At 45.9% G+C, this 27,073-nt stretch overlaps 1 protein-coding gene across 8 annotated transcripts in view; it reads right to left on the bottom strand.

Moving 5' to 3' along the window:
- The window catches only part of MKNK1 (MAPK interacting serine/threonine kinase 1), a 42,604-nt gene extending 17,773 nt beyond the window's left edge, over positions 1 to 24,831 (bottom strand). For 2 of the 8 annotated variants that reach the window (XM_047726326.1, XM_047726333.1), the window contains exons 1-8: positions 24,745 to 24,762; positions 24,141 to 24,232; positions 14,317 to 14,490; positions 8,792 to 8,846; positions 7,695 to 7,801; positions 5,425 to 5,526; positions 3,201 to 3,298; positions 171 to 250 (exon numbers count right to left, since the gene is read on the bottom strand). In XM_047726326.1, the coding sequence (XP_047582282.1) occupies positions 171 to 250; positions 3,201 to 3,298; positions 5,425 to 5,526; positions 7,695 to 7,710 (296 nt within the window). In that variant the 5' untranslated portion in view covers positions 7,711 to 7,801; positions 8,792 to 8,846; positions 14,317 to 14,490; positions 24,141 to 24,232; positions 24,745 to 24,762. Of the gene's footprint in view, positions 1 to 170; positions 251 to 3,200; positions 3,299 to 5,424; positions 5,527 to 7,694; positions 7,802 to 8,791; positions 8,847 to 14,316; positions 14,491 to 24,140; positions 24,233 to 24,725 lie in introns of all 8 variants that reach the window. The other 6 variants (XM_047726328.1, XM_047726329.1, XM_047726330.1 and 3 more) reach the window with 6 other exon arrangements.
- Positions 24,832 to 27,073: the final 2,242 nt, after the last annotated feature.

Raw genomic sequence — 27,073 nt, 5'->3', positions numbered from 1 at the left:
TGCATCTCCTCTCCCCACTCTCTTAAACATGGAAAGACAGAAGGAATCCCCTACGGTTGTGGCCAAGGCACGTGAGCTAAATGCTGGGGTCGGAGGTGGTGAGAAATGACCTCTTCTGCAGCTAAGCATCCCCCCAAGAGAAGCAGCAAGTAACCCAAGACTGCACTCACTTGTTTCCTTGACACTGATAGAGCGTCTCCACCTCTCGAAATACCCGACTCCGGCTGTGCCCTGCTTGTTTTTCGATGATCTGTGGAAAGAATAAAATCTGTTATACCCACCTGACCTTGAAACACCTCTCGGCAGGAGCCCTCTGGGCAAATGCAAGGCCCAATTCAGCCCACGTCTGGTTTCAAGCACAAATGTGGAATAGACCTTGGTGACACAGGCACTGTGACTCTGCCAGCAGCACAGGAGACCGACCCGAGGCTGTCCAGCCTGGCTGAGGCCTATTTTGACTCTGGCTAAGCAAATGCTGTGGAAGTCTATGGGGACACCGAGGCAGCCAGCAAGAAGACACAGAACTACTTCTACCTGGCTCCCACCTCAAGGGCATTTCTTCCTGTTGTAAGGGTGAGATTTACAACCCCCCACCGAAGGATCTTCCAGGGCGGGAGGAAGAGCAGTGGGGCTGGAGGAGGCAGCAGAGAGGAACTAGAGCTCCAGGACCCGGCTCAGACCCCACCCCAGCAGCTCTGCAGAGAATGCGCCCTTTGGCAGGCACTGTACTAAGTAACTCAGATACACAGTCTCGGTTCTTACAACATAATCCCGAAAGATAGGAAGAGGTCAAACATTCTGCCCACAGCTTGAAAAGTGGTGACAGGGTTGGCATCCAAGCCCAGCGCTGCCTTCAAAGCCCTCGCTATCCTACCTCTATCTATGTTCCATCCAGCTTCTTTCAGACAACCTAGAGACATTGTTTCCCATGTATATACCTGGAGATGCTTGGCAAGCAGGAACTGAAGGCATGGGTGAGCCAACAGATGAGCAGGTGGTTTAAGCAAGGACTGGCTAACTCTGTACATCTCCACGGACCCATCAACAGCCCCAGACCATTGCGAGTAGAGTCTGGTGGCAAGTGTTCTGCAGAGCTGGCTCTGCCTTATGGCCCCACGAACGGAGTGGGCGGCACAGAGGATAACACCCTTCTCCTTTGTTCCCAGACTGCTGTGTAGAATACTTCAAACCACTCCCATGTGTTGCAGCATAAGCGCCCATGACCAGGTGTAATTTTCTATACAATTCCATGTCTGGGAGTAAACCACGGTGGGCCCACATTCTAAGCAGTCTGAGAAGTGTGGAGCCGGGGCACAGAAGATCTCTAACTTGTTCATTTACCTAGCATTTCAGATCAAAGTCAGGAAGAACCTTCTAGCAGGCAAGCTCTTCAGCAACGGCATTATTTTCTCTGCATAAGTAATCGACTCTGCTATCAGAGGTTGGGGAGCAGAACATGGACAATTATTTGAGGAGATTTGGAAGAAATTCAGGACCATCCTGAAGTTCCATTTCAACCCTGAGACTCTAGGATTCATCATTTGGATGCCTATAGGGAAGGCCTAATAAAATCAAATATTGTGAGGGCATGCTGGGTGACGTAGCCCGTTTTTAGGGAGCTTCCAAAGGACAGGAGAGATATGAGATATGGGCTGAACTGCTCAAATCAAAGAATTGCAAAGCCAGGGTTTGTGTTTGCACCAAAAATGCCCAGGGGCACAGAGGGCCAGGTTTTCCTCTTATGATCCAAACCTGAAGAAATAGGTCTGGACAGATGTATAAATGTCCCCAAACCTTTGAAAATCAACTGATATTTGTAGCTTATTACTACACTTAAGCATATTTTTAAAAAATTACTTGTAATTTATACTCAAGTTTCCAAAAAGGAATTGAGGTAGTACTTTTTGTTACCATATGAAGCAAAACTCCAGCAAAAAAGGGAATGTGACTTAGCAGAAGTATTCCCCTTTATTAATCCATAGCTGGGACTATGGCCAGTTGGTTAAAGCAGAAACACTTCTTTCAGGAGCCACTTTGGCTGGGCTTGCCTGTATGAGGCAGTGCTTAGACCTGAGGGCTCAGGTAGATAAGAAATACATTTGACTTGCTTCCTTGGATTTAATGAGACCTTGTTTCTAGATCAGTGATTCCCAAACTTTGGTGGGTGTAAGAATCAGTGACGAACGAGGTAAAAACACAAAGACCCAGGCCCTACCCTCTATCAAGAAAACTGGGTCTCTGTGCTATTAGCCCTCTAGATGATTCTGATCCATGCTGAATGTAAAGCGGCCCCACATCAGGGCTTCTCCAGCTTCAGCAAGCGTCAGAACCACTTGGAGATCTGGCTAAAATCATATTGCTGGGCCCATCTCTGGTTTCTGACTCAGTAGGTCTGGGATAGGGCCAGATAATTCATACTTCTGACAAGTTCCCAGGCAATGCTGACGCTGCTGGTGCAGGAACCACACTTTGAGAACCAGTGCTCCAGATCCATCTCTTCCTCCGTGTGGAGATGGCAAACAGAAGCACAGACGGGGAGAGTGAGCCACTGCGAGGTCATGCCACAAGGAGCCACCTCTCCTGCTCCAGAGCTGATGCTCAGCCCTCATTATGATACCGTACATCACTTTACAGCATTGTGTAACTGGTAGTGTTTCTACTTCTACCAGTTCATTTTTATTTTCATCTTCATAACCACTCCCCTGAAATAGGAAAGCTAGGTATTATTATCCTCATTTTAGAGATGTGGGAACTGAGGCTTAAGGAGATTCAGCAACTTGCCCAAAGTCAGGTAGTAGTTTGGTAAAACAGAGATGTGGGTATGCCTTCTCATTCCAAATCTGGTTGTCTACTCCCTGAATTTTACTCCATTTTTCAGAATAAGACACAGCAGCTTACTATCAGCCAGGTATGGTTCTAAGCACTTTACATATATTCTATCCCTACGTCAATGCTCCAAACCTTCTATGATTACACCCATTTTGCAGGGAAGGAAACTGAAGGACAGAAGTGTTAAGTAACTTGCCCAATGTTACACAGCAAGTAAAAAGAGAAACAAAGAGTTGAATCCAGTGAGTCCAGCTTCGGAGTCCTCATTTTTACTGAGTTGCCATATTGCATACTATGAAGCGTATCTGGCTTAGGCCAGCTAGGAGTGACTGCGTGCGAAGTTAAGTCTGGCATCCAGAGGAGACACTCACTTTGACCGCATACTCTTTGCCATTCTGCAGGCTCACAGCACCTTGAACTTTGGCATAGGCTCCTTCTCCGAGCAATTCAGAGGTCAGCTTGTACATATCTAGAGGTGAAATGGGTGACAGGAATAACGAGGTAAGTCATGCCTTTGCAAGCTCAGATGGAAAGAAGAGCTTCTGTCACTCAGCCTCCCTGAGGCTGCAACAGCGAGGGCATACACGGTGACTCTGCAACGCTCAGTGACAAGGAAGACCATTAACTCTTCCCGCCATTGCAGGACTCAGTTTCTCAACAACTAGAACACATCAAAGGCATCCTGTTCCTCATTTTAGAGATGAGGTCAGTGGAAGAGTTTTAATTTGGCCCACGTGTCCTGAGCACCTACTATGTGCCACACAACATATTAAATTCATAATAGGGACAGAATGAGGAATAAAATATAGTTCCTGCCCTTTGACGGTCACAGTCAGGTAGGGAAGACAGACATGCAGACTAGTGACCCCAGAATAAACCAGGCAGTAGTAAGTACTATCATAAAAGGACAAGACACAGGACAAAAAAAACAAAAAACAAAAAACAAAAAACAGCAGAGGGAAGGAAAGGTTAAATCTGTGTAGGGAAACTAAGGGGTCATCACAGAAGGAGTGTGATTTCAATGGACATCATGACTCATTTGTGGAGCACCTGCTCTGTGCCCAGCTGTGCTTGGCACTGGTGATACAAAGGGGAACGAAGCACTGTTTCACTGTGTACTACACACAGAAGTGACTGGAGGTTTCTGAGAAGTTTCCAGAAGTCAGTCACAGGAAATAGGAGACAGAAGTAGGATGCAAACGGATGCCTTGAGGTTTTTAGGGTGCTGACTCAGGGTGGTTCTCACAGAGTAATAGGCTGGGGTGAAAGAACATTTAGGTGACCTGCCCAAGCTCACAAATGGCACAGACTCTTCGAGTCCCTTTCAAAGGAAGCCACAGCTCCATCATGGTCTCTGTCAAGCTGACCTCTTCCTCCCCTGACCTCCACTCACTCAACTGACCTCAGTTCTTCCCTCTTGAGGCAGCCCAGCATTTAAACCCACAGGGTGAGCAAAACACTTTTAAACCATGAAATTAGATTTTATCACTCCTAGCATGAAGGCCCACAATTGCACAAGCCACCCTCGAATAACAGGAAATACTCTCATGTTCACAGAAAGAGCAAGACCTGTTGATTTGGAAACTCCTCTGAAGATCTCGAGACTTTTGTCCATCCCTCCATCCCACCCCTTTACACATATATCTACTGTTTAAGTTAAAGACAAACAAAGAGACAAACCCTACTCTAATTACCTTCTTGGGTCCCGAGGCTGTTTATAAGCGTGCACACTGTTGTTTCTAAGTGTTTTAAATGACATGCGTCTCTGGCAATGGACACTTTGGTATTAGCCTTTTGTGCACCTCAGGATAGGTTGGTGGTTGGAAGCCCAATATCTCCGATTCATAAAGGGCTTGTTACTAGAACCACTGTACAAAACAACTGATTCACTAGTCTGTCTGCGATATTGCAAAGAGGGACCATGAGGGGACGCTCTTTTAGGTCTCACAGTGAAAGAAACACCATAGGTGAAGGGGGCGCATCACTCCTGGAGTAGCTACTGACGCTTTCAGTCCCTTGGAGAAGTGTATGATGAGTCACTTCATGCCATTGCATGCCCAGTGATGACAGGACCAGTGCTGATCCGGTGCCTCCCACAGTGTTCAAAATCTTTGATGATCCAACATCGTATCCCCTGAACACAGCATGCACTCTTAAAGTGGAGTCAAACTCATACAACACAAGTAGCTGTGATTTCTCGAAGTCAAATCCTCTGTTTCTAGAAGATTTAACTTTCACTTGGAGCTGTGGCCTTGGTGTTCTCTCATCCTTTTACACGGTCGTTCTACCTCTCAGCAGCCCCTCCAGGAACAGTCAGGGCAAAGAGCACATCGGATGAGGGCCGAAATGCACCAAGCAATCTCACTCCATATACAAGTCTGATGGATCGGTCTTTCTAATCCCCCAACAGGTGCTGAAACCATTCAGACCACACCATCTGAGAGCTCCGTCATCCCACCTTTCACCCTCCTCACACAGATCAGCACAAGCTGACTCTCAGATACACACGCTCAGAGCTAGACCTGTGGGCTACCTGGATGCTCCTCCCATGCTCAGGGAGCCACAGGCCCAGATCTGAGGAGTCGTGTGACCAACCTTCAAACTTCCCTGGTAAGGAGTCAGTGGCCCGGGCCTTCCGCTTCTTCTTTTTCTTCTTGTCACCCTCTGCAATGGGAAGGGGTTCACTGCTGCCCATCTCTGGGAGAAAAGAGATGTAAGGGAAATATCACTATACTGATCAAGGCATAAGTTCACCCAGAAGCAGGGGGACCCAGGAGCTTTACACTGATGGTTTTTAAATATCTGTGAGGACTATTGATTTGTTTGACCCAGGAGGCAAAACTAAAGGCAAAGCCATTATTGGAGATCATTAACTGTGGAAAGGAACTCAGACAGACAGGCTAGATTAAAAGAGGATAGCAGAACCTACTTTAACCAAGCTCATTAGCACGTGGATTTAGATCTGCCACCAGTCAAACTGTAGTTCCCAACAAAAACAATGAATCCACAAGCCGAATCCCACCTGTGACATCCTCCTGCCTCAGCGCCAGAAAGGCAGGGCCAAGGGAGCTAAGCAAGGGCGTGAGCTTGGGAGGGGCCCAAGCAAATGAAATCATATGCTCAGTGACATCCGAGAGGATGTGCGCAGGGATTTACAGGCCTTCAGTGGAGTTGCCCCTGGGGGTACAATAGGACAGGGGACGCCTTTGAGGATGGCCCTAAATTACTTCATGTCTGGGAACACACACCTGAGTTCCTATGCAACTCTGAGCATCCTCTCCCCTTCCCCTTAGCTCCTTATTTGAGAGGATGCAGTTAGGGTCTATTCATTAGTCTGAGAAGTCTACAGCTGACAGGTCTCCATTGGGCTGCTGGATGAGGTCATTTACGGCAAAAACATTATTATCTCTCACTGGCCAGCAGGTTAAAGGGAGGCTCCCCACGTTAAATGGCGGATTTGTGAGGCAGACATTTTGACACTGAGCACGCCAGGCAGGAAAGGGTAGGGATGGAAAGAATAAGCAGGAGACTGAGAGGGGGAAAGAGAAAGGAGGAACAGGGAACCAGGACTCAATCACGGCACTGTTTCTAAGACACTCTAGTAAGGGCCTTCTCCTGTTAAAGATAAATTACTTATAGAACATGTCATGCCCCTGATCCAGAGCGGAGCCTTAATACTCTTTGCCTGCAGTTAGAAATAATAAGATTTCTCTGAAGTCTCTGGGTCTAAATCCCCACCAGGGTGATTAAACCTTTACATCCTTCTAAAATAGAGGCACTCGGGTGCTGGTGGGGCATTCAGTGTGAGAGACTTTTACACCAACCTTCAATAAACACAGGCTCTGACTTGTTGGATTTTTTTTTTTTTTTCCTGAGATTTTGAAATGGAAGCTGGCTCTTTGCCCATTGAGGGGAAAGGCCCACTTTCTTCTCAGAGGACCCCGGCTGAACACGGTCAGAAAAATGGCAAGTCTGCTCGGGAAGATTGATTAGGGCCGATGCATGTCTCTACATTGTTCTCAGGAGCAAGTACACACGGCTATTAGGAGAGAGCACACAGAACGGTGGTACTTTCCACTATAATCCAGAAAGCCTGGTTAGACAGCCAAGTGTCTGACGGCTCGGTTTAGGTGCATTCTTCCTCCCATTTTTGGATCTGACGACAGCAGATTTTTCAATTATACGTTAGAGAACGGATAAACACGTGGATAAAAGGAATCCACAGAGGATCTCAAAATATTACTTGGCCAACAGCTTCAAGCACAAGATCTATCTGGGGGTGGCAACCCACTATGAATTCAAAGAATCCAACTTAAATATCGGCACCCGATATCTGCCCTCACCAAGCTAAGTTAAAGGGAAAAAGCTGCCCAACACAGTGAGAAATTCTACAGAAATGAAACTCAGGGGGCTCTTCAGGAGCCCAGGGTGGGGTACTGGCCACTGGGACAGCAGGCTGAGGAGGAGGGTCCACTGTCCCTCTTACCCTGACCTGTGTGCAGTCCAGGGCCAATCCATTTTCTTATCAGCGCTGAGGGGCAAGTGCAGAGCGGACCAATTTTGGATTCCCTTCTCCTTCTCCTTCCTCTGCCTGCTCTCAGACGGAGGAGGGCCTGAAGACAAGCAAAACAGCCAAAAGGCAGGGAATGCGGAGGAGCAGCAAGAGAGCTGGCAGCATTATAATTCACAGGGGATGCTCAGACATACTTACGACTCGAGCTAGAAAACCCTGTTAGCGGCAATTTATACTCGGTTTTTACCACAGCAGGGCTGAGGGAGCTTCTTGTGGAAGAATCATACCTCTGAGCACCGCCGCATACTCAATATTAGATTTTATGGCTTCACACACAAAAAGATAAGAGTACCTGGTCTATTCTGCATGGATTTCAATGGAAGAGGGCACGCCAGAAGGGACAAATGGTTAAGACTTTCCTTGGAAACAGAACTTGTTGAAGGAGAGTTGTTTTTGAAACTAGGAAGAAAAAAATGTAGGACGGCAGTGAAGTGATAAAAGAAAAAACAAAAAACAACCATGCTTAACTTCCCTGTTGACACGGGGGGGAGGGGAGAGGGAGAGGGAGAGGTGTCATAATCTTACCAACAGGTTGATAGGCTCCCCACCTGGAGCCTGTCTATAATCTCTATTCTATTGCAGACAGTCCACTGGCAGGGTCTGGGGGACCTTAATTTATTAAGCATGCAAACATTGGATGGAAGTTTCCTTAGGGCGTAAGTCTCCATAATCACGCTGGTCCTTGGCTCACCTCTTTCCCTTGGCCAGAGACGTCCTCTCAGCCACTACAACCCAGCTCAAAAGTCTCTGCTCCCCACACCCTCAAAGTCTCCACCTGCCTGAATGAGTTCAGTTCGTACAAACACTCTGGAAATCAGGTACTAGGCAAACAGATGGCTTTACTGCACAGAACTAACAGTGCTCCTCCTCTGCTCCCGAATATCCTGCCAGAAGTTCTACTTGGAGCACTGATGCGATCTGGCCTTGAGCTCTCTCCCTGCAGTGTTCGTAAAGGCCAGAATGTTGCCTGTTCATCTCTGCATCTCCTGTAAGCCATGGCACAGTGTCAGATCCACATCAGCCATCAGAAAATGGGCCCCGAAATGAAATGTTAGGAAATGATGCGCATACTTAGTGTTAGGTGTTGTGCCTGACATCCAGGCTCTTTAGGTAACAAGTGCACGCACTGAAAGAAATGCAGGTCCACCTCTGCCCTACAGACTGTGCAGAGTGAGGCTAGTCCATTCTATGAGCTCTCTGACAAACTCTTCCTCAGAAAGAGCCCTGTGGCCTGGAAGGTTCTTGTCTTAGCCAGAAGCGTGGTCTCTGCTACAGGATTGGGCAATGTGTTTGTGATTTCAGAGGCGGGAACGAGCACTTCTTTTAAGTTTTCAACAGACCCCAGCTGGTGTGGAAGCTCCCAGTACTTCTATGGCCTCCAGCCCTTACCTTCCCCTTGGTCAGGGCTCGGTGGTCTACCATCCGTGTACTGGTGGAGGTGGAGCTGGAGAGGAAGCACAGTGTTGACAGGGAAAGGACATGAGCTTGGCATCAGGAGACCAAAGAGAAAGTCCCAGCTCAGATATTACTAGACATAGCACCAAGGCTATGCCAAGTTACTCTGCTTCTTAGAGTCACAGCCTCCTCATCTACAGAACAGGTTTTAAACTAGTATCTGCCCCTTCCAGCAACCCTGTGAGGACCCAATGATATACTTGATATAAATGTGCAGGAAAAACATATGTGTTACGGGGCGCCTGGGTGGGTCCGTCGCTTAAGTGTCCAACTCTTGATTTCAGCTCAGGTCATGACCTCAGGGTCTTAAGATCAAGCTCTGCATTGGGCTCCACACTCAGTGGGGAGTTTGCTGGGGATTCTCTCTCTCCCTCTCCCTGTGCCCCTCCCGCCCTACTTGTTGGCTCTCCCTCTCTAAAATAATGAATGCATCTTAAAAATTATGAGTATGCATAGGTATGTAGACATACTAGACAGAAATACACAAAAATGTTAATACTACAACAATTTGAAAGAGAGCCTAGTATATGCCAGGCACCGTGCTACATATTTTATGTACATGACAGTAATTCTAATTCTTACAATAATTCTAATTCTTACAATAATCCCACAAGGTAAATATTTTGCTATATTTAAGGCAAGGAAACTGAGGCTCAGAGGTTAAACAATCTACCAAACACCAAACATCTAGTTAGTGGTTTAACTGGGCTTCAATCTCAGTGCTGCCTTTCGTGTCCAGGACATTTCTAATCTATAGTAGTTTCCTCTGTGTGATGGGGTGATTTTTATTTTCTGCTTTACATTTTTCAGCATTTTCCAAATTTTATACAAAGAAATGTGTTACTTTTTAATGTTGTTATTATTATTTTAGCCAAGTTTTATTTTCAATAAAATACACGATACTCCTTCTCCAACACACACTGGAATTCAGAATCTGATTATATAGAGTATTTAAAATCATATCTAGATTTCTCGGCGCTGAAATTCGACAATAAGTGAGGAAAAAACGTTTCAGGAATATTGGCACCTGGAAAACAACACACACTCTTTTAATTTTTATTTTTTTAAATGCTATTTTTTTTAAAGGAAAAACTTTGTAAAAAACCAAAATGATGTAATGAGCCTGCAAGAGACCAGTTTAAATCCTGGCTCCCACCACGGAGTGCGCTCGGGCAGCTTGCTTAGCTTCCCTAAGTATCAGTTTCTTCATATACTGAGAGAGGTCAGAGTGAGGCCTGGGCTGCCTGCACCACGAGGCTATGGTGAGGGTCAAAGAAGACATGGTGTGAAAGTGCTGATGACTTACTCATTCAACAAATACTGTATTTATTGGGCACCTATGGATTGTCCAGTGCTAGATGGTAAGACTACGAGAGAAGACATAGTCTCTCTGCCCTTAGAAATTTAAATCCACTGACATATAAAACAGTTTCAGTAGAGTGGGACAAGGGCCATGTGACAGGCAAGTACCAGGTGCCATGAAGCAGAAGACAGGCATCAAATTCAGTTTAGTAACCAGAGGAAGGGACAGCTAAGCTGCCATCTGAAGGATGAGGGAACTGGTCAGGGTGGGGCCTGGGGAGAAGGACAGAGAAAGAGCATGTGCTAAGGCCGAAGAGAGCAGGCATGGCTGGTCAGTGTGAATTGGGGAGAATTCCCAGAGCTGTTGAGGTGGGGGCCGAGGAGTCTCACCTGGTGGGCCCGCAACAGCAACAGTTATTTCCAACAGGTAAGTACCCTTCATCCACTGTTCTCCCCACAGGTGACCCCCAGGCCCACCTCTGAAAGAACTGTTACTTCTCCAGAGTCTTAGGAGCCACACTGCCCCCAAAAGCAGCAGATCTGTTCTCCATGTTTTGGTGGAGCCTACAGAGAACTGAGTAGCTCCAGCATCTGGAATGTGATACCCAAGATGATCACTTTCCCTCTAAGAACATGACTTTGCTGGTTAACTCAGCTCAGCAAATGTAGTTCATGCTCCTCTTCCGAGTACTCGAGAGTTCTTTTCAAAGTCTATGGTTCCCTCCTCTTTCCTAACGTGTAAGATTTATTTCCCTCAGTCACAAAGGCTTTCCAGAGAAGGAACAGTGGTGACGACAAGCTGAGGAGTACAACTATCTGTGTGGTGTTGCCTCCTCAGTCGCCAGCTGGTGGAGGCCCTCAAATGATGGAGAACTGATAAAAGGAAAGAAAGAGGGCGTACACTCTTAAGGAAGAGCCAAGACAGAAATGGGAGGTCAAGGAGGCAGCAATCAGGAGGGGCCTGGGAAGACAGAGCCCCGACACTGACTTCTCTGAAGGAGTAGTACTAATAGGCGCAGTGCTACCAGCTACAGTACGCATACCCACACCATGCTCACCAGATGCCAGGCAAAAGGTCCTAAGCATTTCACAAACACATTTTACATGTCCTAACTCCTTTCATCTTCACAACTCTAGGAGATAAGAATAATTATTATCTACATCTTACAGATGAGGAAATTGAGGTACAGAGAGATTAAGTAATTAATTTGCCCCGGGGTCACACAGCTAGTAAGTGGCAGAGCTAGGATTTAAATTGAGACAGACTGGCTTAAAATTCAAGCCTTTAACTATTATGTTACTAGTAGTATATTTAATATTATTTCATATATCTAATATTATTAATATTCTATTGAGCTATTCATGCTGGAAGGCAGGAGGGGTAGCCCAGTGAGAGTTAGCCAGGAACCAACAAGAATGCTTTTATTTAGAACCCTTAGCACAGAGCTTCCCTACTGAGGCACTGTGAATGAGATATTGATCCTCTCACCGTGCTGAAGAACATCATTTTCTGTGTGGGCACTTTCTGCGTGTGCTCTAGCTGACACAAATACAAAGGCATTATCACCACATTACCATTATTATATTAATCTGAAATCTGATTAAACAGAAGTTTCTTTGTCTTACTTGGAGATAACTATATTTTGCGTTTTGGCATATTACGGAGGATGAGCTACAAACTAGTCCAACCACATGATTTCGTGGCAGTTCTGGTATCAAGCACAAGGCTACATTCTTCTTCTCTCTGACGTATTAGTTGGTTGATGTCATTTCTGATGGTATCATTACTACATAGGGGCCAAGGTCAAGGAAAAAGTATACTCAAACAGAAGCTACTCATATTTAAGGCACGATGGCTGAAAGGAGCCACCTGTGCAATCAGTTCACTCAAAGGCCAGTCTGTGAGTGATTCCGAGGGACTAGGCTATTTCACAGGTTTTTCCCAAGAGCCCTGTGTGTAGTGAGGCTGGTCAGCGTTAGGCAGACTGCGGCATCTCACTCAACTTCGGGGAGAGTGGGCAGTCTGAGGCCCACTAGGGTGCCGGCAGGGCGGTGAGTCACAACAGGCCTCAAACGATGCTGGGACACCAAGATTTCCAGAGGGAAAAGGTCTGGAGTTAGGCCCATCTTCTTCCTCCATTCTGATTCTGGGATCACAGCAGCCTTCAAAGCTGTCACCCGCATCTCCTGGCGGAAGGAATGATCAGAGGAAGGATGGAGCGGGTAAAGGAAGTGTGTGCTTTACAAAGAGTAAGAGAGAGGGAAGGACTGTATTTGTGTGAGCAAGAGGACAGAATAAAAAGCTGAAAAAGGCAGGCTGAAGTCAGATCACCCAAGCTTATTAATGTGACCACAAGGCCCTCCAAAGTCTGATCCCCAGCTGCTCCGCAGCCTCACCAGGTCTGTCATTCTTCCAAGTAAAAATGAAGGGTGGCTAGTTCAGCTCGTCATTCAAACAATCCTGAAAATGCTTTTCGCTGAGACAACCACCGTACTTTGGCATGCACACAAGTGCTCTATAAGCCTTTTCACTTTGTCATACAGAATATTAAAAAGATGTGTACTCGAAGGTTGACATTAATTTAAATTAGCAATTTTACTGCTCAATCAGCATATTCTTTTTTAATTTTTTTAATTTTTAAAATTTATTTATTTTTTTAAGATTTTATTTATTTATTTGACAGAGAGAGACACAGCTAGAAAGGGAACAGAAGTAGGGGGAGTGGGAGAGAGAGAAGCAGGCTTCCCGCTGAGCAGGGAGCCCGATGTGGGGCTTGATCCCAGGACCCTGGGCTCATGACCTGAGCTGAACGCAGACCCTTAAGGACTAAGCCACCCAGGCGCCCCAGGACATTCTTTAAAAACAAAAACAAAACAAAAACAAAACCCTGAGATGTAGCAAAGAGGAATACCATGACTGCAAGGACAGTTCGTTCCGGCCACTGCCTTGATTCATGCTAAAGTTCCAGCAGTTCTATGCACTGTTGCTCTACAAAAACAAGTAACATTTTAGTGCTGTTACAAAAATAGTTTTGACTTGGTAGATACCCTGAAAAGGTTTCCAGGACCCCCAAGGTCCGCATAGCCCACTTGTGAATCACTGCTCTAAGCAGTGGGGCGGGACTGGGCCGTGAAACTGGCTGCGATGTGCAGAAGCAACTGGAGGCTGGCCGGGGACTGGGAGAGCAAGGAGAGGCTACTGCGGCCGGCAGGAAGGCAAGGAAGGCCTGTAACTAAGGCAGGGATGGGAAGGAAGAGAAAGAGGTGATGGGATGAAATCTTGGAGGTGGAACTGGTGGAACTGGCACTAGTCTTGCCGAGGGACTGGAGATGGTGGAAAAGTCAGAGATGCCCATCCTCTTTGAAGGAAGGGACGGGGCCTCTTCTCTCTGTCCCCTCTGCCCAGCAGAGAGCCAGCACAGAGGGGGACCTCAGTATATTTTTATGAACTAAAGTGAGGTAACCAGAAGAGCAGTGGCACCATTAAGGAAGGGGAGAATTCAGGAAGGGGAGCTGGTTGGGAATGGGGAGCGGGGAAGATGGTGTGTCGCTGGGAAGCCTCGGGTGAAGAAGGGTGACACACAGTAGCCAAGGAGTATAAAAGCTCACAGATCAGACTCAAACCATCCTTGCCCAACCGTCATTTGACCCCATCTCCAACTAAGGCATTATTTCTAACCTGCCAGGCATGATAGAGCCACAGGCATTTATGAACATTTCAAAAGAGCATTGTATATGTCACAAATACGGCAAGTTAAAAAGAAAAACAAAAACCTGGAAAGATACATCTCAAGCCATTATTAACAATGGTTACTTTGGGAGAACGAAACTTGGGGGGGTATAGAATTATACTTTTCATACCTCTGTTGTATTTGATTTTGTTATTTATGGCATAATTGTTTTACTTTCAATAATTACAAGTAAATAAATATGTTTTACTGACTGCACAATCTCCCTTTGACCTCCTCTGCCATTGTATTCTGGTAGAAATGTGCTCATCCTTACTACGTAACTGTCTTAGGCACGCCAGAGAGCTCAGCTAATCCCAGCTGCTCACTGAACACCGAAATCTCCTACCCACCCTTTCTTCTGAAGTATCAGATAACTTCAACCCAAAGCAACCTAAAAGCTTAAGCAAAATGTGCATCCAATCTTACCTTGCCCAACTTCTGAGAAGTAAATCCTCTGTAAACTGAAATGAAATAATGAAATAATGCTCCTGTTGGAGGGCTGCTGTCTTCCAGCTACAGGAAATGTTTCAACAGTCTCTGGAGGTAGCAGGCATTCTTCACTTCCTGACCAGCTTTTGCTTCCTCTGGCTTCATGAAAATCTTAAAAAAGCAGAAATAGAAAAGATATAACAATCTGACTTCTTTAAAATGAGCAGTGAAAATAAAGCACACCCTACATGACCCCCAGCCTATGCATCACACCAGTAAGTAGATATATACAAGACCATCACAGACTTCCCATCTTTAAAATCAGGCACTTTAGCATTTGAAAATGCTGACACTAAGCATTTGAAGATATAATGAGGGTCTGAGTAGAAGTTTTCAGATTCTCTTTCCGCTGTGGGAGTCCAGACGTGGACCTGGAGGACAGATCTGGACAGCTTTCACTGAGGAGTGTCCTGCGGAAGGTAAAATCTGACACTTCTCTGTCATCCATGTTTTTATTCTATTTTTTTTTTTTAAGATTTTATTTATTTGACAGAGAGAGAGATCACAAGTAGAGAAAGAGAGAGCGAGAGGAGGAGGCAGGCTCCCTGCCTAACAGAGAGCCTGATGTGGGACTCGATCCCAGAACCCTGAGATCAGGACCTGAGCTGAAGGCAGAGGCCTAACCCACTGAGCCATCCAGGCAGCCCCTTTACTCTATTTTTTTTAAAGATTTTATTTGAGAGAGTGCATGCACATGCGCATGTGCATAAGCAGGGGGAGGGGCAAAAGGAGAGAGGGAGAAACAGCCTCCTCACTGAGGAGGGAGCTCGATGTGGGGCTCGATCCCAGGACCCTAGGATCATGACCTGAGCCAAAGGCAGATGCTTAACTGACTGAGCCACCCAGGCGCCCCCGTCACCCATGATTTTAAAGATGAATGAAGGGGCGCCTGGGTGGCTCAGTGGGTTAAGCCGCTGCCTTCGGCTCAGGTCATGATCCCAGGTCCTGGGTTCAAGCCCCGCATCGGGCTTTCTGCTCAGCGGGGAGCCTGCTTCCTCCTCTCTCTCTGCCTGCCTCTCTGCCTACTTGTGATTTCTCTCTGTCAAATAAATAAATAAAAAATCTTAAAAAAAAAAAAATAAAGATGAATGAACTCTGGCTCAATCTCTTAGTGGCCAGGTCCAGGTCTCATAGGCAGGAGGCAACAGAGCCAGAAAGATAAAGTAGATGCTGAGAGCAGCAGGTGGTATAACCATGAAAAAGGTTTTAAGCCCAATGCATAATTATTGCTAGTTTTCCATGTGATAATTTGATCTTCTATATGTCCACGGCAATTTTCAATCTTGCGACTCTGGCTATCATATGTCAAAGCTGATTTGCCAATTTCTCTACAAAATGAGTATCTATTTCCCTTCTTCCCCAGTGGAAAAGCTCTGAGCATGCAGTTTAAATCTGAGTTCTGGGGCACCTGGGTGGCTCAATCAGTTAAGCGTCTAACTACAGATCAGGTCAGGTCATGATTTCAGGGTCCTGGGATGGAGCCCTGTGTTGTGTATGGGGGCTCCATGCTCAGTGGGCAATCTGCTTGTCTCTCTCCCCCTGCCTCTCCTCCCTCTCGTGCTCTCTCTCTCAAATGAATGAATAAAATCTTGAAAAAAAAATCTGAATTATGGGCCCTTGGGCTAACATTTCTAAAATGGTCTTCTAACTGGAAGCCGGATATGTTTCACCAGGATCTCAAATCATGTGTCCCAAACTTGACTTATCCCAACCCCCATCCTTCCTCCTTTCCCTTCTTCTCTATCAGATTCTGCCACCCTGCCAGCTGCCCAGCCACAGATCATTTGAATCATTTCCACTATCACTTTCTCCTCTAACCTTGTCATCCCAAATGCTCACATGCTCAGGTTTTCCCTCAGCCTGGTATGCTGCCTCTTGAAAAGAACACCTATTTCATCCTTCCGGGCTCCTCAGGAATTACTGAAAGTGATCCCACAAATTACAGCAGTCTCTAACCTTTTTCTATTTCACCCAGCATTTCATCACATCCATGGCACGCTATGATAATACACAGAGCTGGGTATTCACACACATACATGGCTTGCCCACTAGGCCATAAGCTCCTCAAAGGCAGGGATGGATCTTTTTCATGTTTGTCTAGTATCTAACGTAGTATCTAGCTCAAGAAGGGCTCTAGGAAATATCTGACTACATTATTTCATCCATAAAATATTTCTTTATTGTTCAATAGAGAATGTTAGCATACATAACTATTCTTCCTATCATGCTTTTTATTCCCCAACAAATCTCTGTGGCCCAATGAAACTATTTCTAGGGCCCAGAGAAGCTCAAGTTACACTCCCTCTCCTTAAGGCCACATTTCCAGGGACTACCTGGAACACCTTTGAACTATAACTCTGCCTTTAGTCTTGCCAGAGGTTCCATCTTATTGCCTATAGTAAGAGTTGGCCAATTTTTTTTTCCACAAAGAGCCTGATCGTAAATATTTCAGGCTTTCTCTATGTTGCATGATCTCTATTGTGACTACTTAATTTTACCTTAATTTTGTAGAACGAAAGCAGCCATAGACAATATGTAAATAAATGATTGTGACTATGTTTCTATAAAGCCTAATTTGGATTTTCTCTCTTTCTTTGTCTTTCTTTTTAAATATTTTATTTATTTGCTTTAGAGACAGAGAGACAAAGAGAGAGAGTGAGTGTGAGTGGGGTGAGGAACAGAGGGAGAGGGACAAGCAGACTCCGCACTGAGCACAGAGCCCAACCACAGGGCTTGATCCCACAACCCTGAGATCATGACCTGAGCCAAAATCAAGAGTCGGATGCTTAACAGACTGAGCCACACAGATGCCCCTTTATTCAATCTATTTATTTATTTATTTGAGAGAAAAAAGAGAGTAAACACAGGAGCAGGGGGTGGGGGAGTGGCAGACAGAGAGGGAGAGGATCTCAAGCAGACTCCCTAGTGAGCATGCAGCTCAATGAGGGGCTCAGTCTCAGGACCCTGAGATCATGACCTCAGCTGAAACCAAGACTTGGACACTTAACCAAATGAGCCACCCAGGCACTGCTAGCATTTGGGTTTTAGATAATCTTCCCATCACAGATATTAATCTTCTCCCCACCCATTTAGAAATGTAGTAAGTATTCTTAGTTTGCGGTCCATACAAAACAGATGATGAGCCAGATACAGCCTACAGGCCATGTTAGTCAACCCAGTTTATTTCCCCTCTTCACCAACTCCATTCCTCCCCCCCCCCCCCACAAGGCACACATGCACACAAACACACCTCCGTTTGCTCCCACCTCCAGCAAGCCTTCGGTAAAAACAACCTTCAGAATTTATTTATGGATTTTGTGTTATTCTGCTGTTTAGAACTACTCAAGAGCTGCGGAGGTCCAAAGTACACGGGCTTTTGAGCCATGAGGGCCTAGAATCAGGTTCCAGGCTTCCCATTCACTAATAAGTTGTCTTGGACATAATACTTAACTTCTCTGCTTTACTGTCATCATCTATAAAATGGAGGCAAGAACACCGACGCTGTAAGGTTGTTGTGAGAATTAAGCGAGCTAATGTATTTCAAGTTCGGGGCACAATGGCTGCCATAGAGTAGGCACTCAATAAATAGCAATTATGACTCTAGCTTGAGATATGGCTTCCCCAGATCAGCTGAGGCCCTAGAATACGCTCTGTAAACCACAACTGGGCAGCCAGAAGGAATAAACTGACAGCAAAGTACAAAGGCAGAGAGAGAGAATATGAAGATTTTCAGATTCATGACCCAGGATTCTAAGTGCCTGGTTGGCCCTGATTCCTTCTGGCACCATTTCAAATTCCTGGGTCTCTTTTCCTCCTCAGAAAGAACTTCTGACTCTCACACTGCCTGCATCTTCTCAGCATTGTTTACCAAATACCCCAATAAGCCCTGGAGCCCGCCCTTCCCTCTGGAGGTCTTCCTGGGATAAGGTTGGGAAAGGATGAATGAAGCCAGACCACACCTACACACAGTGGAGTGCCACTGGGTCTAAGATGGGTGGGGCACCCAATTCCCTCATTTCTTCTAAACTTCCAACGGGTATATGGAATGAAATTTTCCCAGAGTTCAAGAACTAGTTTCTCTATAGAAGTCTTAGAGAAAAAAGGCCTATTAAAAAACAAGGAATCCATCATATTATTTTTAAGTAATATGAAAACATCCATGAAGGGCAGATAAGATTCAGGCTTGTGGTATCTGTCCTTGGTTCACAAGTCAAATTTGAGCCTGTCACTTCCCTGCTCCAACACTTCTAATGGTTGTCCAATCCACTGGAATAACCAGGCCTCTGTGCCGTCACTCAGGGGCTCACAACCTTGCCCCAGATTACCCCTCCTGCATTAGGTCCTGCCATTCCTTTATAGAAATCCTGACCTACAGTCCAGGCAGAATGGATGATCTCTTTCTACCTAATTGCCTTCAAAAATTCCCAGCTCTCCACACTTGTGCATAGTCCAATCACAGCATCTGTCACATGTGATTGCACATCTCCCCTTAGCCTGTGATCTGGGGACAGGGTGAAGACTATGTCTGATTCCTCTCTGGGTACTTACACCTCACAGGGCCTGGCATGAGGCAAATACTCAATAAATGTTAATGCATGAATGAAAACACCTGAAGTTATTCTTCCCTTATATTGTTTTAGCTGGACTCTTAGGAGCAGACTAAGCAGTCTGGGTCACTGCCAGGAAGTAGGAAAACTGAAAAGAAAGAAAAGAAGCATGACCAATGTGATCCAAGCCACGGAAAATAGGTTTTAAGAGTGAGGTAAAAGAAAACTAAGGCTGCTTAGTCTGGAGAAGAGAAGAGGAGGCCTAACTCGATTCTGGCTTTAAGTACACAAAAGGTTCTCATGAGAAAATCTTGATCTCATCCTGCCTTTATAATCAGAAGGAAATTTTCAATATTCAAGGAAAATGGAACAAGAAGAAATGGCTTAAGTTAAGGTCAGAGGGTTTTAAGTTGGAGAGAAAGAAGAACCAAATTAGGTACCACTTTTCCAGAGATACTGTTACCGTACTTTTTGGCAAGTGAATTGAAGCTTACTTAGCACTTTTGTTGAAGGTTGCGCAAAAGGGAGTAAGTATGCTGCTCTGTTCCTGTTTACTGTGGAGAGAGGTGGGTGAAAACACAAGTCAGGTAAGATTTTCTAATGAGTCACTGACTTTTAACTGACCCTTCTCCTGTAGGCACTTTCTGTCACGTTACACTTTGCAGTTCTGCGATAGAACAATGTATTATTTCAAAGTTTCCTGATGAAGCAATGGAAGGCAAGAGAAGGCAGCGATGTCAGAGTAAGACAGTAGGGAAAACCACCCAAATAAATACACCTTCGATAGAAACAATAGCTAATGGGACATTAATAATAATTGTTAATATGATTACTATTAAAGCTAACATTCATTGAGCTCCTACTATGTGGTGGGCACTGTGCTAAGTATTTGATGTTAAGTTATCTCAATCCTCATAACAATGCTATGCAGTAGGTAATACCTGTATCCCCATTTTACAGATGAAGAAACTGAAAACCAGGAAGGTTAAATAACTTGCCCCAGCCACACTGCTAGCAAGTGATAGAGCCAGAACACAAACCTAGCCAGTCCATTTCCGGATCTTTATATAACCTAGCTACTGTGAATCCAGAAGAATGAGAGGCTGGAATTTAAAGCCTAATCTCTCAGAATCCAGGTGCATATTCCTGGCCACTTCCTTACACCACCCCAAGCCAGGAAGAGCAAAGCACCACATGACATTAGCAAGAGAAGAGATCTCAGAAGTGAACCCATATAGACCCAATATTACAGACAAAGAAGCTGAGATCAAGAACTCACAGATGATAATGAGCAGAATGAGGACTTGAATGAAGCAGCCTAGTAAGTCTTGAGTGGGGACCTCTTTCCTCCATTATAGATTCTTGCTGAATCTGAGGGTGAGAAAATGAAGGAATGGTATCTGCCAAGTGGGTTCCCTCCCCAGACATTTCTGTGATGAGCTGCTAATCTCACATTAGAACCTATGCCTGAAACACAAGGATGCCAGCAGCCTCTGTAAACTGATTCTGAGATTCTAATAGCAAAGGATGCCAATGCACTTGGTTGATGGTGCTACAGCAGCTGCCAGAAATACTCACACATTAAATCAATCAAGCAGACCTGGACCAAGCAGCTTCCATGTTAGGCTGGTGGTCCACAGTTTAAGCCTGAACTGGACTATTCCAACAGCCTCCTCGCTGATGTCCTCCTTCTGGGACCTTCTTTGCTCCAGACTAGCCTCCATTATGCAGCCAGAGTAAACAGAGCCCTAGTGATGGTATTAGGAGGCTTGCAGCATAATGGAAAGAACACAGGTCTTTGAAATCCAACACTTCTAAGTTTGGACCAAGTTCTGCCACTTACTCGCTACCTGACCTTGGGTAAGTCACTTTAATCTTGCTGAGGTCTGGCTTCTTCATCTTTAAATCAGGGAAAAATATCCCCATATTGTAGGACTGTGAAGATTAAATAAATCATAATGTGTAAAGCATTTAACATATTGCAAGCCACAGTGCAGAGCAGACCCTCAATAAATGTTAATGTTTTCTTCCCAACTCCCCTCTACATTTTGGCCACAATCTACCATTTCAGCTTATTTCCTCTCCTTACCAAGTCCATTCCTCTCCTACACACACACACACACACACACACACACACACACACACACACACACACACACCTGCTCCTTTCCACTTCTAGACTACTGCTCAAATTGCAGCTTCGCATAGGAATGAACTTCTTCCAAGGCCCAGCATAAATTTCCACCTTCAGGAATCCTTTTCTAGACTCCCTTTGGTCATGTTGGGATTGATTTCTCCTTTTCCCAAACTCCCACTTTGTTTACATTCCTTACTACATTTACCACAGTCAGTCTGATTTCAGTTATTTATGTGATTCTCTATCTTTCCAACTACACTGGAGGGAGAAGGCTCTGAGAAGACAATTACTTATTGGAGCGCAGGAAATGTGTTGTTTTCCTCTGTGTATATTTCTCAATACCAGGGTTTTGTACTTAACAAGAGCTCAGTATGTGTTTATTGAATTCAGTCTCGCCACCCTTGACTGGGAATCTTTACAGAAAGATCCTGGACTACGTTTATTCTAAAACTGTATTTACTACCTGACTTGATAAACATGATAAATGAATACTCATAGGCTTCCTTCATTTTTTTGTCAGTTCTTTCAAAGCACTTTGGATTCCTCTCAAGACATCTCCCCAGGTTACAGGGGGAACATCGCCAGGAGGACAGCTCTCATTCACAGAGGTAGCACAATCTGGAAGCAAGCTCTTTGGAGAATTGTTCCATCCACTGGTGAGGAGATGGCTGCCATTTCCACCATATTAAAAATCAGAATTGTGGAATCAGAAAGTAAATCTGAATGATTTCTATCTGCCTCAGTTTCCAAGTCTATAAACAGAGTTTTAAGGTGTTACATATAAAGCATGGAAACAGTATCTGCCATATAATAAGTGCTCAATCAATGTTAGATATGATATTTAGAAGGTGGTGGATTGGGGCGCCTGGGTGGCTCAGTGGGTTAAGCCTCTGCCTTCAGCTCAGGTCATGATCTCAGGGTCCTGGGATTGAGCCCCGCATCGGGCTCTCTGCTCAGCAGGGAGTCTGCTTCCCCCTCTCTCTCTGCCTGCCTCTCTGCCTCCTTGTGATCTCTGTCTGTCAAATAAATAAATAAAATCTTTAAATAAATAAATAAATAAATAAATAAATAAATAAAAGGTAGTGAACCGATAAAAAGAGTTAGGACTTTCACTTGTAGTACTATTTCACTTTTATTCTAGTACTATCTCCACCACTGACTGATTCCTTGTGCAGTCTTAATCAAGTCCCTCCTCTCTTGGGACCTCTCCCCATCTGTAAAATCAGAGGTAGAACCAGATGGTTCCCAAGCTCCTTCTACTATCAACAATGTGTATTTTCCTATGATCATCAAAGAGCGTTCTGTTCCACACAAGCTGTGGAACGGAAAGGCAAGGAAAAATGCGAATTTGTAGTTGCAGGTTCCCAAATGAGAAGGACCAGCCCCAAGGCCAAGGCTAAAGGCAGAACAATAGATTAATAAACCACCTGTGAGTTTTCCCGTGCATGAACTGTATCACACTCAGTTCAGGTCTTTGAACAGAGCACCGGCTTCCTTCTAACAAAACTCACAGCAAAGCCAAGAGAACAATAATAGCAATGAAAAATCTTGCCTTGTACAGAATTCCTGCACTTTCTTGCCTTTGATGCCGGAAATCAGGGCATCATCAATCTAAACTAGGGCTCTCCTTAGGCACAAAGAGAAGGAAAAACACAAAGGCCCACTCTGAACCTGAAAGCTCATAAAACAAAGACCAAAGTGAGTAAATAAAAAATGTTAATGACTCATTCAACCACAAACACTGCAAAGGCCTACTATGTGCCAGGAAGAGGAGGGATGAAATAGACATGGTCCCTTACTACCAGTGTACTCAGAATACACATGGGGAGACATACCCCAAGGTAGATAGTAATCAGAGCGATATTTGAAGTTCAGCCCCTGCTACCGAAGATGGGAAGGAGGGCAACTAATCCAGCAAGATCAGAGAAGCTTCCCTGAGAAGGTCACATGAGACACTGACCTTGAAAGACTAGAAGGAAGAGGGAATATAAGGAAGAGAGTGCAAGCAAAGGAACATGTAGGGAGTGTTTAAGGAACAAAAACTAGCTATTTTGACTGAGGCACAGGGTGTAGATTTGGGAGAACAAAGGGAAGCAAGGCAGGATTGATGTTTGGGAACAGATTATGGGGGAACTCCTCTATGTGGCTGAGGAGTCCAGACTCTATACAGTAGGCAAGAAAGCCTGCCAAGGTTTCTGAGCAGAGACAAAACATGATGAAGACCATTGTTTGAGGAAGATCACATGGGCACCCATGAAAAGGATGCAAAAGGGGCCAGATTACTATGGGACCACATAGCAGGAGACCACCTATACTTCTAAGCATGGGCTGGAATCCACAGTTCCTGTTCACAGAGCTTCTCTCTGCCAAGGTTCAGCTTCACGCAGTCTAAGTTTGAGAGGTGCTCTCTTACCAGGCCTTCAAACCACCAAAGTCTGCTAGATACTAGAGTAACAGGTTTCTCAAAGTCAAGAACCCAATTAACTCTGGGATCACAAAAAGGGAATAGCTGAGATGGGAGAAACTGGGGAAGGGGACACCAAAGTCTCCAGCTGGTTCAGCTCCATATGAAAACCCAATCCCTTGGTCTACTCTTTACATCACTTCCAGCCTCGTCCTTTTTAGAAAGGCTAAAGCAAAGGGTAGTAAGACTGAAAGCACCAGGCCGAGGGCTGAGGATCCAGTGCAACAATACACATCCATGGCCCAGTGCAGGGCTTGGCACATGAGCCATGTTCAACAAGCACTAGTTCCCTTCCCATCCTGCAAGGTCAGTTCCACCTATAAAGCCCAAGGAGGCTTCAGGACTTAGATCACCTCAACTCTTCCCCAGGGACCTCTCTAAAGTACTCCTAACCAAAATGACCTAGTTCGAAGAAATCACAGCTGCCATGTCTTCAGCACCCATTCTGTGATGGGTGCCATACTAGGTGACACATGTAATCCTAGTCAACCTTTACAATGACCTTACTGTGTCCCTTTTATACAAGACAAACCAAAGCTCTGAGAGGGGAAATGACTCAAGGACACACAATTAGGAAGTGGCAGAGGTGAGATCTGAACCCAGGACTACCTACCCCAAAGTCAAGCACTTCCAACATTTTATTCGTGTCACCTGAGCTGGGCTCTCATCTGCCACTGACCATCTGACAGGTAGCCTGGAAACTCCCTAAAAAGAGAGTACACCAGGCATCATCTCTCCTCACTGTACAGCGAACCCACACATGTCAAGAGCTTTGGGATGAAAACAGTTAACTTTAAAATAAGGCAGTGTACACAGATGTAAACTCCTCACGTGAAAATCTATTCGTGATGTTGGACTCTTGAGCCTTGAGCCAGCCATACGGTGTGTTAGGGACTGATTTCAAACTGGCCACCGACGGAGCTCCGACGTCGGACACCTGTCACGACCTAATCCTCACCCCAGGCATCAGCTGAGCCCCGGCCGGGGACACACGCCGCGTCCTGAGCTCGCCACGGACGGAACCTCGCCAGGTCACAGACGGGGTCCCTGAGAGAGCCCTAAAGAAGCGTCCCCTTCCATGGACCCTCCGCAGCACGCTCGGATCGTGACCTCGGGCCACTCCGAAGGCCCTAACTGCCCTGTCCCGGGCACACCGACTCGTTCACAGACCCCCGCCCCATTTCGCTCGGAGGGATACCTCGCTGTGTCGCCTTTACCTCAGCCGCGGGACCGGTCGCGCGCACCCGCCTGCAGGTCGCTCCGAGAACGCGGAAGAGGCGGTACTAGACCCGAGGGGCGGGCCCGACCAGAGAGGGGAGGAGCTGCGCATGCGCCCTAATGGCCACGCCCCGCCAAAGGGTGGGGGCGAGCTAAGTAAACTGGGAAGACGTGCTAGAGAGGGGCGGGAAGATTGCTGGGGCGGGGGGGTGGGACTTAGCTCCTCCTGACGTTATTTTTTTTTTCTAGTGAAGGTCGGGAGGTCGGGGAAGCGCCGGGGTGGGGGCAGCCAAGCAGCGGCAGGTGTAATTACCATTTACCAAGAGCTTCCGAGAGCTTCCGTGTGCCAGGATGGAAGTTTTTTTTTTTTTTTTTTTAAAGATTTTATTTATTTATTTGACAGAGAGAGAACACAAGTAGACGGAGAGGCAGGCAGAGAGAGAGGGAAGCAGGCTCCCTGCTGAGCAGAGAGCCCGATGCGGGACTCGATCCCAGGATCCTGAGATTATGACCTGAGCAGAAGGCAGTGGCTCAACCCACTGAGCCACCCAGGCGCCCCCAGGATGGAAGTTTTAAAGTGCCTTTTGCATATGGTGAAATGCTGCCAGTCTTTTCTAAAACGAGGGCTAATTCTGTAAAATTTCCTCAGATGTTTGTGTACCTATCATTTCACCGTAAGAGTTTTCTTGAGCAAAGCGTTACCCCCAGTAGTTCAAAATCGAATACTTAAAAGTTCATTTCTTGGAGAAAACCAACTGCTTTTAAATTAGTATTTCAACCAGCCCCCCTTCGCTCCCCCAGGCTGCAAGCTTAATGAGGGAATGAGAGTGCTGACTTGGGTTTAATTCAGGTCCTGACTCTTGAGAGTGTTTCCTCCTTGGTGAAATGGAAGTAAAATATCCCTTCCCTGTCTGTCTCAGGATTGTTATGTGGGTTTGGTGAGCACTGCTGATAGAGCCCCTTAGACTTCCATTCCACCATCCTGATAAAGCTTTGTTCCTTTCCTCTTCTGGGCTCAGTAGTCTCATCTGTGTGATGAAAGGGAGTCTGGAACCTGAGAGAACATTCGGGAATTTGCTACATTTTTCAGTCTGGGTGAAGGTTGGAGAGGGGGCCTTCTCCCAAGCTTCTGTGCTGAGTCACTTAGAGAATCCCTCAGTCCAATCCAAAGGCCCCTGTATATCCTGACCTCTCCCATCCATCACCTTCTAGGCCCACTCAAGCTTCATGTCTTCGGTGGCCATGCTGGCCTATTCCTCTCTGTTTCCTGAATATCGAAATAGCCAGCTGGTCCTGAGTCTCTCAGGCCTATGTTTCAGTCCAGGTTCTTCAAACTGCTATGTTTCTAAGTACATAGTTCAGTTAATACTAGATGAGGGCTCTGGAGGATTCAGAGAAGGAAGGGCTCCAGGAGGGCTCCCCCAAATCAGGTAGACCTCCAGTGATTCAGTGGCTCCCTTCACCATGCACTACATACAGCTTCTGGGGGTGGGACAGTGGGAATGGCAGCAGGAAACCTCAAAGCAGCTACAGTGTTCATCAGGGCCAAGGATGGCGGGGTATCCTTTACTCAAAGGTAGATGCTCTACCCCAAAATGGGAAGAGTGCCTTGCTTCCACCTCATTCCCTGCTCTGAATACTTTTATGGATCTTGAACAAACAGGAAAACAAAGCCTTCTGCTGTGGCTGCCCAACCAAACTGGCCCTCTACCCCAACACACTGCCTCTCACAGGACCCTCTCCTGCTAAGTTTTGCCCTGTGGGGTAGGGGAAATGCCTGCTTTCCTCTGGCTTACTGAAGCCCAACTCTCTATTCGTGTATCCTCCTTTTTCCCCACCTCTGTCTAGTCTTCTCCGAGCATCTTGCTCTGAATTTCTCAAAGCAATTTTGTGATGTAATCAGATGTAATCAGATGTAATCAGACATTCCCACCTTAAGTGCAGGACTTGGTCACACGGTTCTGAGATAAATTTACCTTCCCTGCCACAGTATATTCCAAAACAACTATGAGTGCAGAGCCTGAACTTTGAGTCTGAACTGTCCAGCCATTCAGGAGGTAATGGTGACCTGGCACAGGAGGTGTGCAAGCAGGGCCACCTTTTAGGATGGTAGGCTGGGCCTCCTCTGGTAAGCCAGAATAAAGAAGGGCAGAGTGGAGGGCTTTCCAGATTCTAAAGCAGTGAAAGCACGGATACTGGGCACCAGGAAGGGAACCAGGCAGCTAGCCAAAGACAGACCTGATTTGGTAAGCTATGACACGTCAAGCATTTAGAGCTGTGCCCGATACATAATGAGTGTTAGCTATTACTCTTATGACTGTGAATGAT

The sequence above is a fragment of the Lutra lutra genome, chromosome 4 (assembly GCF_902655055.1).
Source record: "Lutra lutra chromosome 4, mLutLut1.2, whole genome shotgun sequence".
NCBI classification, from domain to species: Eukaryota; Metazoa; Chordata; class Mammalia; order Carnivora; family Mustelidae; genus Lutra; species Lutra lutra.
The sequence above is the reverse complement of the archived record's forward strand: the minus strand, read 5'-3'. Positions and strand labels throughout refer to the sequence as shown.